Below are 18,657 nucleotides of genomic sequence, written 5' to 3'. Positions count from 1 at the left end.
TAAGGCTTGGCGTCTTTACTGTTCTCATTCTCTTTGATCTTTCCACAGCCTTCAAACTCTTTATCACTCCTTCCTCCTTGAGACTTTACCCTCCCTTGGGTTTTATGGCCCTGTCTTTTCAGTGCTTGGCTGAGTGGAATTAATGGGTGCATGTCACTCAAGCTAGAATATCAAGTATCAGAGGGGTAGCCGTGTTAGTCTGGATCTGTAAAAAGTGACAAAGAGACCTGTGGCACCTTATAGACTAACAGACGTATTGGAGCATGAGCTTTCGTGGGTGAATACCCACTTCGTCAGATGCATGATGGAGCGAGTATTCACCCACGAAAGCTCATGCTCCAATACGTCTGTAGGTCTATAAGGTGCCACAGGACTCTTTATCCCAAGATCGAATGACACTTTCCAGCTGCTGTGTAGCTGTACCCTGAGAGTATTCCCATTGACTTCACAGGCACTACTTGCAATGCATAAAATTAAACATATGCTTAAGCCTTTGCAGGATCATGGCTTTATGCAGTATACCTGGATGTTCTCTGACAATCAAAGGTCAGACCTTGGACCTGTCAATCCAAACACATGCACCATTCAGGAATAAACTAGGTATAATTAAGTATGAAAGGGGGTCAATTTTCATGAATTTGCCACGGTCCAGTTAGATTTGAAAGACGAAATCTAACAACCTAGGTTTGCCAACTGGGTAAGTGCTGTAGTCAATATAGAATGGAATCTAATAGGATTACCCCGTTTTTACTGAGTCTAGGACATTAGCTTACTAATTTGAAAGCTGGGTTCTTTTCAGGTCAATTTTAACTTGAACAATGTTTCTCAAATCAGGACACTTGCTTATTCTTAACAGCCAACAATTTATTAAATTCACCCAGAACCACATTAGTATACAATCAATCAATCAACCCTTCAACACTTAAGTGTAGACACAACCAGATACTGAAATTTGCCAATCATGGCAGAGCTCAGCAAGTCACCTGGCCTTTGTCACAGTAAGAAAAGGCACTATACAGACAGCTAGACACACGAAATACCTCCTCCTCAAGCCCAGGCAAAACAGTGATTACGTCTTTCTTTTTGCAATGCATTGTGCTTTTTATATAAAATTCTTGCTTTATCAAATATATATGTGCACATTTCATAGTTAATGTTTTTCTTAGTCTTACAATATTTTAAATTTTCAGTACACATTTACTAGCTTATATTTCTTTTATACATTTTTCTTTTTTTAAAAAAATGAGGTAAAACACACAAATGCAAGAACTCTATTTCTCAGATATTTGTATTTTAAAAGGCATTTTTCATGTCAAGTGCAATTTTGCTTATACAGTTCCTTTAAAGTGAAACAGCTTTATCTGTCAGTTCCCCAATATCTTACTCTAAGAACTGAACCAAATATCTTAATGCATTCTGTTTCAGATCTCTAGCTCTCCTATACACTGTTTAAGGTCATGAGAGATCTATAGGCAAGTTATACTTACAGTAATTTATCTTTACCATTATAAGAAGAACAGTAAATATGCCTACACTCTGAAATTGCCTATGATTGTTACAGAATGGAAGTCAATAATATCTAAAATTATACCACTCAAGTGTTTACACTTAACGTAACACGTTCTTGCTTTTGCATACAAATATATCTTCTGCCTCAGGCAACTGAGACACTGTACCATTATAATGCAGGAATGTCATGGAATTCATTCTCAAAAATCTACAGTATATATAACATGGAACTCTGCCCTTCGTCTTCTTGAACTCAATCTTCAGATATTTATACAAGTCTTTTACATATCATCCTGGTGTTACTGAAGTCACTGAGAGGGTTCCCACTGAATTCAACAGGGTCAGGATTTCACCCCTAGAGTGGAATTTTCGAACATACTCAGCATGGGCCTAACTCTGCCTTCGCTGAAGTCAATGGCAAAGCTCTGACTGACTTTAATGGGAGCTGAGTTAGATCAAAGCAGAGCACTTTTGAAACGTCCATCCACAGGGCCTGATCCTACTGAAGTCAGTCCCACTGCGGATCAGGCTCTTATTGCCTAGAAGAACAATGTTCCTTTCATGATTTAGTTATATCTCAATTTAGTTGAGAGGCCTTCATCATCCTATCATTTCTGCCAGAAAAAAAACAGTCAATTCCTTTAAACCTCCTCAAAGAAAGTATATATAATACTGTTTAGACCGACAAGATTTCTGCCACATAAGAGCTGCATTTGTGAAAAAATTAGAAAATACTTGGAATTATCTGAACTACTTCAATAAATGATTAAGAAAGATTTCTTACGTAAGACCTGACCTAACCCAAACAGGGGCCTTTGTCAGAGCTGGTGCTTTTTATAATTGTAACCTAATTTTTTTTGGAGGAGTGGGGAGAGCCACAGGATTAACACAAACTATTGCTGATTTTGGAAGGTTTCGGTTTTTATCTGTAGCTGGAAAATGCCTCTGAGTTTAAAATATGACCTTTAGGGTATACACTGTATCAAATAGAAACTGCTTTGTATGGATAACAGGTGCTTTAAAACGCAATAGCTTAAAATCTAAAGATAGGAACTCAATTCCTACCCAAATATTTTATTTACAACACGTACAGTACTGCAGCATAGAAGCTTCAAGACCAAAGACTAGAGGAGGGACGGGAGAACTGTTTCCCTTATTACACTTCAATACATACGTCATTCATACCATGACCAACTTGAGAAATAGTTCTGTATTAATCCTTCCACACCCCAAACCACCCACTCCTCCTCTCTCCAATTGTGCACAGTTTGCTACAAGAGGACAATTTATACATGGGACAAATATAACATGAAATGGATGGACAGATCTTTATACAAAAAAGTCAAGTAGTGAGAATTAGCAATGCAAACAACTAGTGCAAAAAATAATCTTGATAAACAGAAGTCACCAACAAAAGACTCCTAGAATAAAATGTAGAACTGAAGAGAGAATAAGAAAATACAGTAAAAAGCTATGGGAGTGTTTGATAGGGAGATTTTTTTCCTCCTAGAAGTTTGCAAGTTTTATACCAGCATGGATTTTTTATCTATTTTAACACATTTTAAAGAAATGTTGCTTAAAATCATTTTAAACCTGAAATTTGGCCTAGAATTCATCATGTTTTACCCTAAACGGCCACTTGGAATGTTGTGATACATGATCGGCAGCCAAAAGCACAAGGTACATAAATTCTTCCACATCAAATGAGTAGTTAGTAAACTTTGGGTGTTCTCCCAGTGTTGGGTGGTGTCCCTGGAAAAATGAAACAGGTTTATGCAAGCAAATAAGGCACTTCTTTCATTTGAAAAACAAGTAGACAACTGAGTGATCATCATTTTAATTTATAATCTCCAAATCCACTGATCTCCCCTCAAGCAACAGTGCAAGTAACTAACTGTGTAACAGCAGTGTTATTGACAACTTGAATTAATGGCCAATTAATGTAATTTCTACCCCAGCTATTAATATAAAATGACTCCTTAATCAGAGCAGGGAAGTTAATTTGGGCTAAAGCACAGAAATCATATTTCATGTACAATAATCGAGAGGAGTAAAAACAAATCTACCTTTAAACAATTAAAAATGAGAAATAATGATGTCCTCCCCGGCCCACGACTAAACGTTACCTGATCTTGAGGGAACACTTTGTTCTTTTTTTGCCAGGTAACGTAACGGATGCCTCGCAGCCTTGCTAAATCTAGGTAGCAGCGTTCATCCTCACAGTTGTATCTGGGGACATGCAGCATCACTGTCATTTTATAGCAGATATTTACCCACAACGACTGCCCTGCAGTCTATCAAGATGGAAAAAGTTTACAGTGTGCACATTCGTTGTCAGTGCATGAAACCGAAAGACCACGGGCAATGGGCCAAATGCCACTGTGACTTATAACCAAGGTGACTCCATTGATTTTAAAACAGGATTGCCCAGGATGGAAATAAATGTTCTTAATACAATGCAGCATGTTTGTCGTTTGTTTTTAAAAGCAAGGGCTTCAAAAAAACTCAATACTTTGCAGCAAAAAATATATTTAAGTGGAACTACCAGAGAAATGTAGGTAGGACGGAATGCAAATAACTGAGCTGGAATGTAGGTCAGGATGCTGGCACTAATATCCTTACTCCTGTAGCAACAGAATCTTGAAGGGTTAGGACTTCCATTTCCCATCTCATCTAACTGACTCGCCTGGTCACCACCATGCCTCCCATACTCCACAGTTCTGCTCCCACATTGACTCATAGGGAAGAGTTCAACTAATACCCCTCCTCTCTTTGGAGTTTCCCCATCCAATGACTGAGTAGGCTGCTCCCTGCTTAGCCATGAGCTCTGTTGAAGTCATTGGTTAAGGTGGTAATACAGTCATATAACAGATCACGCATACATACCTTGCTCTTGCTGCAAAAAGATAACTACCCTTAGCAAGAGTCTAGGCCTAAAATGTTTCAGCCCCCAAAAATGAAAGTTATGAGCAACTGAAGTAGGGCCTTTATAATGGAAGCACCCAGGCAGCCTTATAGCTACTGCTATAAATGCTAAAAATACGAACAAGGGAGTGACCATAAAGAACATTTGAAGTTATAGGCTTAAAAAAGAAAAAAACAGACTTACAGTTCAAACACAACAGCCCAGTCTGGCAGAAAGAGTAAATGGGTAAGTCCAGCTCCATGCATTCCAATGAATATATCAGAGTTGTGCGTGATTTTCAATTGCGCTGAAAATTCAAGGTCCCTGCAGACAACATAATGTTTGGGTCTCCAGCATGCTCATCCATCTTAGCATAAATAAGCTACATTCAGATAATGCAAAAATAACTTAGGGATAATTCTGAAAACAGGAACACTCTAAGCACTGATCTATTTTAAACAATCTTTTAACCTGTAACTATTCAGCCCAGAACCAATTCAGCAGGGAATTACAAAGATGGGAGATTTCAGAACTTCATTCTAGTAAGACTCTGTTACAGACTTGCAGCTTTTTCAGGTAGGTTATGACACTTAATTATGTTCCAATAATGATTCTTTGATCATTTGTTTGTTACATTCAGACACTTTATTGGCTAGACCTTCTTATAACAAGAGTTATACAGGAGACAAGTCAAACAAATAAAAAATAATATTTTTAAATAGACGTTATTAAAGTGCATGACTCCCTGCTGCGGGGATGCAGATACTGAGCTTCAGCACACAGGTCTAGCGTGCAGGGGATTAGACCGGGTGTCAGGAGATGGGCTCAACTCTTCGGTCTGCCACCGACCTGCAGAGTGATCTTGGGCAAGTCACTTCACCCCTGAGGTCTGTTTTGTCTATCTAAACTGTCAGCTCTCTGGGGCAGGGACTGTTTCTTATTATGTGTCTATACAATGCCTAGCAAGTGGGGCTGCAATCTCTAGGCACCATTACCCACAGGTCAGACACCGGTTACTATCTAACTATTATAAAAACAAACACGATAAAGGAAGTTACAAAATAACCTACTGGAGGGGCGTGGAGGTAACTGACCTTTGACCTCAGGCCTCACAGGTCCCCTGAGATGTGCAGCTATCAGTGATCATCAGCAAATGCAGAAGCATGGTGGGCACATAATGATTTTGAGAGATTTCAAAATTTATTATTCTTAACGGGGTTCAGTCTGGGTCCTGTCAAACCTTGACACACGTTTTTTTAATAGCACATTGTGAAAGGGGGTGGGGACAGTTTAACTAGTTCGCACTAATTCCTCAGTAACCGGATTACTCTTTATATTGATGGTTCTTTCATTTTCTAAAAGCAGCTAAACATAGGCAGGACTCTTTCCGTAGGTGGGCGGGTGAGGGCAGACTGCAGTTTCCCCATTTGTTACTGGATTATAATCAAGCGCAGCCAATAACAGACACTATTATGATTTTCTACCAATATACCTACTTGTACTTGTAATCTACTACTTTGACCTCAAACGCCGATACTGTTTTCAAAGCATTCACAAGCTAGGAAGGAAAGAGGAAAATTTAATGTGGTACTTGTTTTACTTCCTTTCCCCAGCTGATTTCTACCTTCTCCACACACCCACAAGGAATTATATTGGAGATGACAGCACACACTCCCACTGCTATATAAAGTATTTTTTTTCTCAATCTCATAATCACAGGTACCAGCACAGAGCTTCCTTCATATCTTCCTACCTGCAGTTAGGTATCTTACTTCTTGCAGAGAGATTAAATGGACTATATAGTCTCTGAAGCTGCAGAAGATCTGATTTAATTATCTTCTACATGAGCCCTTCAGACCTGATTCGGTATCACTGAAGCCAGTGGTTATTTTGTCATTGTCATGAATGGGGAGCAGGACTGGACTCTTAGGGACAGATTTTCAAAGGTATTTAGGCACCTAAAAGATGCATATAGGCACCTGTTGGGATTTCCATAAGCCGCTAGGCAGGACAGATGCCTAAAGCAATGGGAAATTAAATTAAAACAATGAAAATTTGACTCCTGACTTAATTAGGAGGTTTGGAAACCACCACCAAGGGCCTCTCTGCATGCTTAGGTACTTTTGAAAATCTAGCTCCTAGTTCTCAGAGCCAGATTCTGGGCTCAGTCATGCCAGTATAAATCCAGTGGGCCTCAACTTGTCTTTGCTTAATCCAGTTTTACCCTGGAGGGCCTATTTACCATCAATCTAATTACTTCCAGTTTGTGCTAGGAACTAACATGCGAATTTGGCCCACAGTGCTCAATATAGGGATTAAGGCCCCAATTCAGCAGAGGTGTTAAGACTCACTGAACCCAATAGGCTGTCTCACATGCTTAAAACTAGGGCACTTGCTTTAGTACCTTGCTGAATCAGGGCTTTAGTACTTAATGCCAGACACTGCGATTAAAATCTACCCTGCCAGCCAACAGACAGTAACAGCAGCTCTTGTTAGTTCAAGGCCTGACACCAAAGATGCTTTCTAAACTTCATCTGCCACAATGCCTAGTAGCTACTCAGTCTCTACAGGAGAAAGTCACAAAGGTTTTCTGTACTTATAACCAAGTACAGCTCACCCACTTATTACAGGAAACGTGAACAGTAAGGTCAATGGGTTACAAAAGACACTACTAGCTTTACAAGCTACTCAGTAGACATATTTTGCCATTGGTTAGAACAGGTGCAATTCTGGGCATTTATGGACATTATTATTACTGCTTTTGAAAAAAAACAGGATGATGGAGGAAAGAGAGGGGTCAAGAGTGTTTTTTCCCCTATAATAGTATTGTCAAGAAAAGATGCTAACCTCTCTTGTCTCGGGATGTGTCCATTATAAGAGAGCACACTGCATAGGGCAACACAAGAGAGACAAAGTCGTCCAGTGGATAGGGCATAGGACTAGGAATCTAGAGATCTGGGTTCTATTCCTGGCTCTGCCACTGATTTGCTTGTGGTCTTAACATTTCTACATCTCAGTTTCCCCAACTGTAAAATGGGGATAATAATGCTTAATCCACCTTTGTAAAGCACTTTAAGAACTAGGAACAAAAAGTGCTATACAAATGCTACATGTTATCATTGTTATTATATGAGTATGTCATTGCAAACATTCTTATGTGATTTGAAAATGCAGTGCAGGGTGCAAGTACATATACTCAGATATGAGCACCTGCAGTTTGGTCTGTCCACATAAAATAAAACATTTCATTAGTCTTCTGGTTTTCCGCATTGGTCTACCAAAAAAAAAACCCACCCAAAAACTAAGTGGGGTGTGCAGAGAGAATATAAAGAACAACATTCAGCCAAAGAGAATTTAGCTTTACAATCACATTACAAGCATAGTGGAAGGGGGAAGCTTTAGACATGATATATCTTGATTTTAGTCAGGCCTTAACACAGTCCCACATAACATTTTCAAAACAAACTAGGGAAATGAAGTCTAGATACATTTACTATAAGGTCAGTGCAAAGCTGCTTGAAAGACCATTTTCAAAAAGTAGTTATCAATGGTTTGCTATCAAACAGGAAGAGCATATCTAGTGGGGTTCCACAGGGGTCAGTTCTGGGTTCGGTACCATTCAATATTTTTGTTAATCACTTGGATAATGGAGTGGAGAGTATGCTTATAAAATTTGCAGATGACCCCAAAATGAGAGTGTTTGCAAGCGCTTTGGAGGACAGGATTAGAATTCAAAACAACTGTGACAAATTGGAGAATTGGTCTGAATTCAACAAGATGAAATTCAAAAAAATCTTTTACTTAGGAAGGAAAAATCAAATGCACAACTACAAAATAGGGAATAACTGGCTAGGTGGGAGCACTACTGAAAAGGATCTGGTCATTATCGAAGATCACAAATTGAATTAGTCAACAACGTGATGCAGTTGCAAAAAAGGCTAATATTCTGGGGTGTCGTACGTAAGACATGGGGGGTATCTATCACACTCTGGCATTGGCAAGGCCTCAACTGGAGGACGTGTCCAATTCTGGTACCACACTTTAGGAAAGATGTGGACAAATTGGACAGAGTCCAGAGGAGAGCAACAAAAATGATCAAAGGTTTAGAAAACCTGACCTATGAGGAAAGGTTAAAAAAAGGGGGCAGGGGGCCTGTTTTTTCTTGAGAAAAGATTGACGAGGCACCTGATGATAGTTTTCCAATAGGTTAAGGTCTGTTATAAAGAGGACGGTGATCAATTGTTCTCCATGTCCACTAAAGGTAGGACAAGAAATAACGGGCTTAATCTGCACCAAGGGAGATTTAGGTTAGATATTAGGAAAACATTTCTAACAATAAGGGTAGTTAAGATCTGGAACAGGCTTCCAAGGGAGTTTGTGGAATCCCCATCACCAGAGGGGATTTAAGAACTGTTGGACAATGACTTGTCTGGGATGATCGAGACATACTTGGTCCTGCCTCTGTACAGGGAGGGCTGGACTACATGACGTCTCAAGGTCTCTTCCAGCCCTACTTTTCTATAATTTGGGGGGAGAGGCTTAAAAAGGCAGGCACTTCTGATCTGTCAGCACTACTTGCTGTCCTCTACCAATCTCCATAAGGAAATCCACAAAAGCTACAAGGCTCGCAGCAGACACAGAAATGGATACAGGCTAGAATGTCTGTCAGATTAATGTAGTGTTACCACTGAGCCTGTTCAAGATTTACCATTAGATGATATATTGGTTTTATCTGAAAATCTTAACACATCATGCACAATATACAAGATTGGTAAAAATTAAAAACTTTTTTTTTTTTTAATAAAGTAAAATAATCCAACCTCATTCTGGTTCAATATTTTCCGGTAGTCTGTACTGCGTGCAAGTATTGTGACACGAATTTTTCCATCCTAAAAAGACAGAAGAGAGAAACTGCAATGCTATATACCCATCTGCAGGGCCTGACGGACCAAAAATACTCAGTAAAACTGCCATGAAATTTTTTAATGAAACAATTACTTGAGTATTAAACATCTTCTCCAGGCCTGGGTAGAAATTAAGTGTTATATACAGGAGTAGCCTCCATACCCGAGAGAAAACTTGGCTAGCTAAAGACAAAGGGCTGCGCCGCTGTAGTGCTTTAGTGAAGATGCTACTATGCCAATGGGAGAGCTTCTCCTGTCAGCGTAGTTCATCCACCTCCCCGAGAGGTGTAGCTATGTCAATGGGACATCTCCTGTCAATATAGCACTGTCTACACAGTGGGTTAGATCGGTGTAACTACGTCCCTTTTGTGGATTTTTCACACCCCTGAGTGACATAGTTATACCGATATACATAGCATAACGCCCTCCAAAATGAGCAAAAATTGAGATTTCCAATATAAAAACATGTCATAGTTTGCATAATTCTTGACCCTAACAACAATGGAATGGTTTAAAAACTTTAATTGAGTAAAAAAGAATCACTGCATTGGCCATTACAGGCGTATCTGAAAGCAGGAAAGAAACAGAGGATGATTTGTGCTCAAGACCTGCAGAAAAAAGTTATTTTGCCTGTGTAGCAGTTCCCCCTCCCTCACCTTTTAAAATCAGTTGGACCCTTAGGGGTAAATTTTCCAACTGGAGCCCAGAGATTTAGCTGCATGAGTTCCATTAATGTCAGTGGGAGATGTACAGCTAAATGCTTGTGCTTTGAAAGTGTATCCCTTAGTGATAACATGTAGGCTACTCTCCGGCAAATACTTCAGAAAATCAAAAGCTGCTGTATCCATCAATGCAGCCACTGTAATGGTCCGAAAAAATAACAAGTGTTTTAAAACTGATAAGCCTAGGGCCAGCCTGATGGTACCATGCAGGGATCAGAGGGCCAGATTTGATTGCTCCTTTCTCTGCTCCCAGGTCAGCAGAGACTCTGTGGCTCTGCAGAGGCAGCACCTGAGTTTTTGTAGAAAGGAAGTGCACCATGCATGGCTTTGTGCTGTTCTCTCAGGTGTTCAAGTGCAGCACTTGATAGCCACTCCAGAAGGAGCGACACATCCAGCTCTCCTGGCCTGGAAGAACATTTGTCATAATGCAGGTCCTTGGGGACAGACGGGCTGAAATGGGGAAGAGGTGTGCAGGCCTTCTCCAGTGGGAACAGGACCTGGAGCAGCCTTTTACAAATATGCGCAGATATTTGCCAAAAGAACTTTATGAAACAGATTGGCAAACAAAAGGTGGACTCAAAACATCAGTGCAAGGGAGCAAAAAATAGTAATATTTGCCACTATTTTCAGCAGGACATTCACAGCTACTTCTACTTACTGGGGTAAGAACTATGATTGCTTAAAGAAAAGAAATGCAAGCTTCATACCATGATTGTATCAGTCATACCTTGGGTCCTTCTTGTGTGATATTTAATCTGTGTAACACATGCTGGGAAAATGCTCTAAATAATCCTGTACCATGACAGCCAGAGATCTGAAATCAGAGAGGCAATTTATATTATAATCTGATGCTTCACTTACAGTTTATATTACAATTTATACACTTGTGATAACTCAAGTAGGTTTTTCCAGCATTTGTTTGCAGAAAGTTCAATGCTGATCCGAACACAGATGTCTAGTTTTCACATTGACAGGATAAAAAGGACTCACCAGTGGTGTATTGTAAAATAAGCCATATCGCATTCGAGGCAATAATGAAAACACTGCTTCTTTAAAGCATACCTGTAAGGGAAGATCATTAAAGTTATGGTTGTACTCTAATATACAGTTAAAGGGGCACATTTCATGCTTGCTCACTGCAGATATTGTTTATATTGGGGCAGCAACTAAATGCACCAATCAAGGATCGTAGCACCATAATATTAGGCACTTTGCAAACTAAGAGAACAAAGGGTATGTTTATAATGCAATCACAAGGTGGGACTGCAGCTTGAGTAGACATACCTGAGCTAGCTGTAATCTAGATAGCTCAGGTCCTGAAGCAACCTGGAACTCTGGGTAATTATACTCACAGGGCTAGCCAGGGATGAAGCACATGCTGCTGCAGTTTCACCGCTCCGGGACCTAAGCAAACTAGATTAAAACTAACTCAGGTGTGTCTACTCGAGCTGGAGTCACACCCTGTGACTGCAGTATAGACATCCCCAAAGACAGTTGCTGTTCCAGAGAACTCAATCTAGGGTTTTGACAAGATTCAACAGGTGGAAAAAGACAAAAAAAGGAGTAGGGTAGGATGGTGGACAAGGGAATATTTGTAGTTTCATGGATCAATAATCACAGGTGTCCATCTACCTAAGCAGATGGCAGCAATCTAGAGGCATTGTGGAAGAGGCAGGTTTCAAAGGAGGGATTTAAGAGAGGATAAAATGAACTCCCGCTGAAGGCAGCTAGATTTTTCAGAACAAAAATCAAGGGTAGACTATATCCCACAGTCTTCATATCTTGGAGGCGGAGCTGAAGGGGGCAGGGAAGGAATATCATAATAGGTCATGAATATCAAACATAAAAGCTATATTAAGACACAGATGAGAGACATAACCCAGTGAAAACTACAAGATTCAGAACAAACGATACCACAAGAAAACCCTTAGGGCTTGTCTATATGGCAAGCCAGTGCGTGGCAAGCCAGGGTGTGAATCTACAGCACAATAGCTTGCCACACAGTATCTCATTGTGCGAACCCTGCTACGACATGCTAAAAGCTCCATAATGTGCTCCAATGTTTGAAACAGGCATACATGCGCTGCTGAAGCAAAAGCCCCAATCTTTAAATATCTCCTCTCACAGAACCACGGAAGTATGGCCCTGTCTACACAACAGCTGCCACCACTTCAGGGAAGTGGGTTACAACCTTGGTCTTAATTTGTAGGGTAACCTTGAGTCTAGCTATGCTTTGTAACCAGGGTAAAGCCTTCTTTCAAAATATTGTTTTTTCGTTTGGCTGGAAAACTCCATCATGGCACTATAGTTTAATATACAATTCCATACCCTTTTAGAGTCGTATGTTTTCAAGTGTATTATGTGATAGTCAGTAAATGCCTTCCAGGTCTCACTGAACAAATCACCATAGCCATACGAGCTCTAGGAGAAAAGAGAAAACAAACACAATGAATAAAAGCTCTCAGGTAACAATCTGGATTCTATATATTAGTTCAGGTTCTTATATTGACCCCATCACCACAGTAATCAGGACAGCCTGGAGTAAACCACAGAAGTTTGCAATGTCTAAAACTGACAATTGTGTTCGCTAATTCATATTAACTGGCAATGAATCATCTTGTGTTAACACAGGCATAAATTCTAGGCTAGACAAACCTGAAGAGGTGGAGAGATCAGCCAGCAAGGGGAGGTGTCCAGCACTCCCTCTTCTCCCCAAAGACAAAAGAACTAATAGCGGGTGTGAGGTGGCAGGGAAGAGGGGAGGATGGGTACGTAAAGTGGGGCTGCTGAGATTAACAAACCCATTTGTGAATGTATGTGCAGAGCAGGCATTTGAAATAAAGAGTTATTGTAAGTCTGCTTATTGTAATAGATCACCTTGATTTGGGGACAAGCTCCTGGATCTAGAAACACCCTCTGCATATGCCTACCTGCTTGAGTGACACAGAGTGGCTACTTGATTCAGCCAGTGTGCCTTTCATGGAAATACTTTTATTTGCTGGATGAAACAACAGGCAAATTTGTGATGAAATTCAGCACTACCCTTAACAACTTGTTGCAGTATCTCATAACACAATGGATAAGAATGCTTCTAGTGGCTGGACCACATAAAGATGGAAACCTGCTACTGCCTTCAAGCCAGTAAGGTCACATCTACTCTACAAACTTTGTTTGATGCAAGTTACGCCAGCGTACGGTCACCGAAGTTAGCATATCGCTCATGCAGACTTAGCTGCTTGTGTTGATGCTGCATATAACCACCAGGAGTCCTAGCGTCCCTACAAAGTGTGGTACGCCACAGGTAGGTATCCCAGTGCGCCATGCACCACCGTCCAGCGCATGCCTTTTAGGAAATTTTTACGCATACTGTGGAGTAGAACTCACATCAACCTAACTTTGAAATGTAGACTGTGTGTTCAGGGAGGTGGTTTTACTGCGTCGCCATAATAGGGCACTTATGTTGACTGCAGACAAATCTGAGTGTAGACATGCACAAATAGGTCAACATAAATCACTGTGGGCTTGTCTATACTACCCGCCGGATCGGCAGGCAATGATCGATCCAGTGGGGGTCGATTTACCGTGTCTAGTCTAGACGCGATAAATCAACCACCAAACACTCTCCTGTCAACTCCGGTACTCCACCGGAGAGGCGCAAGCAGAGTCAATGGGAGAGTGTCAGCTGTCGACTCACCGCAGTGAGTAGATCTAAATACACTGACTTCAGCTACGTTATTCACGTAGCTGAAGTTGTGTAACTTAGATCAATCATCCTCCCCCCGCAGTGTAGACCAGGCCTGTGTCAGCCTAACTGTAATCCTAACAGACCCTGTCCTTTAGCTCAAGCAGTAGAGGCTCATGCTGTCAGATCTAAAGGTTCTGGGTTCGATCCCTGCCACAGAATCACCACACTTCTCCCCTTCCCCCCAGCACGTATTCTCCGCACAGATATTAATAGATCACTAACATGTATGGAACAAAGAGGCATCAGTGCTTTCTTTTGGATTACAGTTAGATATGCCCTCAGAAAGTCGGAAGCAGACTGCTGTTTGCAGCACGTACACTTCCTTTGGATGTTGCAGCTGTTTTGTCCATCAGTCTTGAATGTGAAGTGAAAATAATTTTTAATAAAAACAGTGTTTTAAAAGAGACTAAAAAAGATTGCAAGCTAGAGCAGGCAGCCAGTGAAATGTAACAGAATCTAAAGGATGGCATATTTCATTAGCTTGCAGCTTTGCTTTTTCCCCCCACTGCTGCAATGAAGTTTTAATGAATTTCAGGTTCGATATTATTCTCCAGCAGCTTGTGTTATAAGAACTGCACTTCCAGATCAGTAGCAAAGCACTGATCTTCAAAGCTGAAAGCTCTAGTCCTATCGCTGCCTATTCTCCATAAAAGAACTGATTGTAGGGGAATTTATAAACGTCACTTTTTTATGTGGCTGAAGGTGGGGTGTCTGCAGATAAATGCCCAATTAGATACCCCATGTATTTCCTGTTCATTTTCTGCTTTGCTTCACCTACATCTAACGGCATTTCTGTTTAATAAGGACAGTACAGCAATTCTACAGTAGCCAAAAAGTACATGCATATCTAATTATTTTAAGAAAAAAAGGGAATCAGTAATAAGCTGGAGTCTGTCTTTGAGTAACCACAGACACCTCTCAGCAAATCAAGAAGTTTCTTGGTGCCATCATCTGGTGGCAAGAAGTAATAAAATCTGTGTAAACAAAAGTGATCTGTTCCAGTACATAAAAAAATTGCACTTTGTGTTATGCATTTGTAAGAAGTAAAAAAATGTTAAGACCCTAGTAATATAGGAACAATAGGAAAAGTATCCCTGCTGTTTTTAAAAGGAAATCATCATGATGCTTTGATATATTTGATCTCTTCGAAAGAGATCATGTCACTTACAAATGCTACGTGTGAAGGAAGACCGATGCTTATATTTTATATGTATTGGCTTCCAGTATATTAGAGAACCTAGAAACAGGTTTTTTTGTCTGATTTGTCCAGGAGGATTCATGTTGAAGAGCATGTTGAAGATATACCCTGCTGAGACTTGGCAATTCCAGGAAGGTTAACATTCGATGAGTTAGAACATACAGAGAATGCAGAAAATAGTTGTTAAAAATTAAATCCTGCAGTTTGAGACAACGTTCTAGAAAGGTGGAATTTCTGGACTGCAATGTTATTGCTAATTTTTCAACCAAGTGACTTAAAAAAAACCCAACCTGGTCCTACATCACTCAATACTGGTTAATAAACTAATTTTCCCATGCTTAACAGACACAAATTGTCATAGTTTCAATTCAGCAAGGGCCACTGAAAATTTTCAATTAGAAGTAACGTAGTTAGGTGGGACTAATTTATTTGTTAATGTCATAGTAGCACATTTGAAGGCGATTAAGAGCACTGACTGCAAAAGACTGTTCATGAGCTAGCCATTAAACAGCAACAGGGTGTTTGCTTGGGTTTTTTTTAAATACAGGTTGCACATTTCTTTTGTGGGGAAACCAATACAAGCAGCTGTATTTCCCTGTCTCATACCTACAAATTCCATAAGACTAAATCTAACCCAAAGTTCTTAGGGGAAATTCTGACTGTGAAAGGTAGAGATCATTGGAAAGATTTTGTTATATACAATGAGAAACTAAACACTTGGCAATACAGCTGGAATACAGTGGCAACACTGAGAAAGTAGTTACTAAAATTCCAGCATGACTAGGATTACCGTTCTCTCAGTGCTGTAGCAATGTAGCATTCTCCATGGTAAACACTAAGGACAGTGTTTCAAGTCAAGATCTTAATTAAGCAACATCTGTGCAGGAGTTGGATGTGGTTTGGTTAACAGATTACTAGTGCAGCTGTGCTGGCCAGGACAGGGTTAAACACATCAGGGAGCATCTACTTGAATTGACCAGCAGACAGGCTCGGAAGCATGTACGCTCAGGGTCCAGTGATGGGTTAATTCGGCCCTCCCTAGCTGGAGTGGTGTTTCGCAGTGTGGTTGCTCTTGCAGGAGCGAGGCTAGCTCCAGCGGAGTAACTTGAGCTAACTCTTGCAGTGAAGACAAGCCCTTTGTCTCAATTTTACTGGTATGAACAAGAGGTGGGTCAAAAAATCCACCATGCTCACATGAGGTGTTTTTCAACAAAACAGTCCTTCAGCGCTGGAGCCTGATACTCCTTCCTGCAGTCAGGTAGGGCGTGTGTCACTCAGTGGAATTCACCCTGCTGGACAAGAAGTCTCTGCAGGACAGGTGGGATTTTCAGGCTCTAGGACTGCATATTTTAAAGATGCAAAGACTCACGTGTCATCTAGCAGGTCTCACCAAGTGATTTGATTACAATGCACAAGTTTGTATAATAAATAAAGCAAAGGCTCGTTGTAGGGCAGAACTGCTGCTTTGCTAGAAGATAAGCATGGGGTGCTGCTCAAGCAGCACACAATACATTGCGTGATAGAACCGCTACAAATATTTTAAAAGGAAGTCCTACTTACAGTGTCCCACATGACAATGTTGACATCTGTGCTGAACGAACTGTTAATATGCTGAGTGATATAAAGATTGACAAAGTCACAGAAGTGATGATACATATTAACACCTGGCAGGAGAAAAAAAAGCTCTTTACTATAAAGCAGGGCACTACATTATTCATTCCCATTTTTGCAAACATTCGTGTTTATTATTCACAAGGAAATTACTAAATACACTCCCTGTTCCTGTGTACAGAAAGGTCTGGGTTTTAAATTAGTTTTACTCTTTATGTGACTGAGAACTTATTATATGCCTTAGAGATGCAGAGCTTCAGTAGGGGTGGAATCACATGAGAAAACTATGAATTAACCAGATATTTTAAGAAAAATCCAAGGAATAGGCAGGGCAGCCAAAAGCAGTAAAAAATTAAACCACAAATTAAACTTCTTTGAAGTTACACTTGCTATTGTGATTTTCTATTGTATACTAAAACCACTACCACATTAATGGTACTGCAATGTCTAGCTGCACATAGCAAACACTAATATTAGGACTTCAACAAAATGTTTTCAGGCTTTTTAAAAAAAGGTACGGTAAACTTCACTTTGGGCCGTGGGATAAGATGCTACTCTTGCAATGTTATTCATTTAGCACCTGCTCCAAAGCCCGCTTCAAATAGACTCTTGAGCACAGTGTTTTTACCCACTCCTATTTTTTTTTAAAGCCTAACCCATTTGTCTAAATACCAGGCTAAGTATTCTCCCCTGTTAATGTTAAATCTCTAAAATGAAGAATATTAAAGATAAGATCAATAAATTGAAGAAATGCTAAAATATTCATGATGGAAAGACCTTCATAAGCTACTTCAAGTCTCTCATGAAGTATAATATAGTGCAGGACAGCAATCAGTAGGGCTCTCCCATACTGAAGTAGATAAGATATTACATACTTTGCAGCTGATTTTCACATAGTTCAAAGCTTTTAAAGAAGTCTTTTTACTTTTAAAGTGACAAACCTGCATAAAAAGTTATTTGCTTGGGTTCTTTTCTTGAAGTACATGACTTCCACCCACCACCCCATAACCGTTACATACCTATGTATGCAGAAGCTGATTGAAGTGATATAGCCAGTAATAAATTATGTTTATTCCCATAATGTGCAAGTGAGATATGAAAATAGTCATCATCAGTCAAAGTGTAATGGAAGTGGTGTGAAACTTTTCTGGGTTTTTTTTTTAAGCTATTAATATTAATAGTACAAAACTTGCACTTTGTCACAATCTCACAGATTTGGTTGAACTATGAAAAGGGAGTGAAAACAAAGTCTTATAATCTCACTCTACTTCAAAGATCTATAAAGACCACATACACGTTCACAGTGAATTTCACACACACACACACCCTAAAAATGTAATGTAAATGGACACTACATTATCACACTATATGACAGAAAAATAATATCTGTTACCTGCATCTAATTTCATGAAGTAAGTTGGCTTTTCAATAATAATGTCACATTTGCCATCTTCTATGGGTCTGAAGCTTAGTGGAGTATATGTCTGGAGTTCGGCAAACCTGAAATTATTCAATGACATTTAATGAGTTTTTAAGATAATGTGCCTGAATACAAGTACCTATTACAATTCACCATGTACATTTCATCTAATAATGCTGCCAAAGTTTGATAAGGTTTGACAATTGAAAATAATTTTTAATTGTAACTGAAGGGTTTTAGATCATTAGCTTCAAAAGGTTAAAAACTCTGCCTTTGATCTCAGGAGCAAGCAGCATCTTTGATCTACAAATCAACCCAGCAAAGAACTGTGAAAAGAGTCTTTCCTTCCATCCATATTTCCTGGGTGCAGTTAATTTGAATACATTTCTGTCCAATTTATCGATGTGCATTTAAAAGGCATTTCACTACAGACCGCAATGCTTTGGCGAGATTAACGCCCACAGGTGCAAGGTTGATTAAGTCTGAAACCAATTAGGAGGATTCATTTTGCTGGTTGCATGTTGACAGCCATCTTTTGAAAATGGATCAGCGTTTCAGATGGCATTGAGATTACTGATCACAGTGGGGACAATGAGGTTACACATGGCCAGAGAGAGGAACCCAAGGGAACCCTAGTGAGGTC

General features: G+C 39.9%; 1 protein-coding gene across 2 annotated transcripts in view; it reads right to left on the bottom strand.

Annotated features, from left to right (window-relative positions):
- Positions 1-843: 843 nt before the first annotated feature.
- The window catches only part of EOGT (EGF domain specific O-linked N-acetylglucosamine transferase), a 30,227-nt gene continuing 12,413 nt past the window's right edge, over positions 844-18,657 (bottom strand). For both annotated transcript variants that reach the window (XM_039482637.1, XM_039482636.1), the window contains exons 7-16: positions 17,988-18,094; positions 16,544-16,647; positions 12,369-12,461; positions 11,031-11,102; positions 10,768-10,854; positions 9,235-9,303; positions 5,911-5,972; positions 4,619-4,738; positions 3,636-3,738; positions 844-3,261 (exon numbers count right to left, since the gene is read on the bottom strand). In XM_039482637.1, coding sequence (XP_039338571.1) covers positions 3,115-3,261; positions 3,636-3,738; positions 4,619-4,738; positions 5,911-5,972; positions 9,235-9,303; positions 10,768-10,854; positions 11,031-11,102; positions 12,369-12,461; positions 16,544-16,647; positions 17,988-18,094 — 964 coding nt within the window. In that variant the 3' untranslated portion in view covers positions 844-3,114. The remainder of the gene's footprint in view (positions 3,262-3,635; positions 3,739-4,618; positions 4,739-5,910; positions 5,973-9,234; positions 9,304-10,767; positions 10,855-11,030; positions 11,103-12,368; positions 12,462-16,543; positions 16,648-17,987; positions 18,095-18,657) is intronic.

The sequence above is a fragment of the Mauremys reevesii genome, linkage group 7 (assembly GCF_016161935.1).
Source record: "Mauremys reevesii isolate NIE-2019 linkage group 7, ASM1616193v1, whole genome shotgun sequence".
NCBI lineage: Eukaryota > Metazoa > Chordata > Testudines > Geoemydidae > Mauremys > Mauremys reevesii.
Note: the sequence above shows the minus strand (reverse complement) of the source record. Positions and strands in the feature narration are given on the sequence as shown.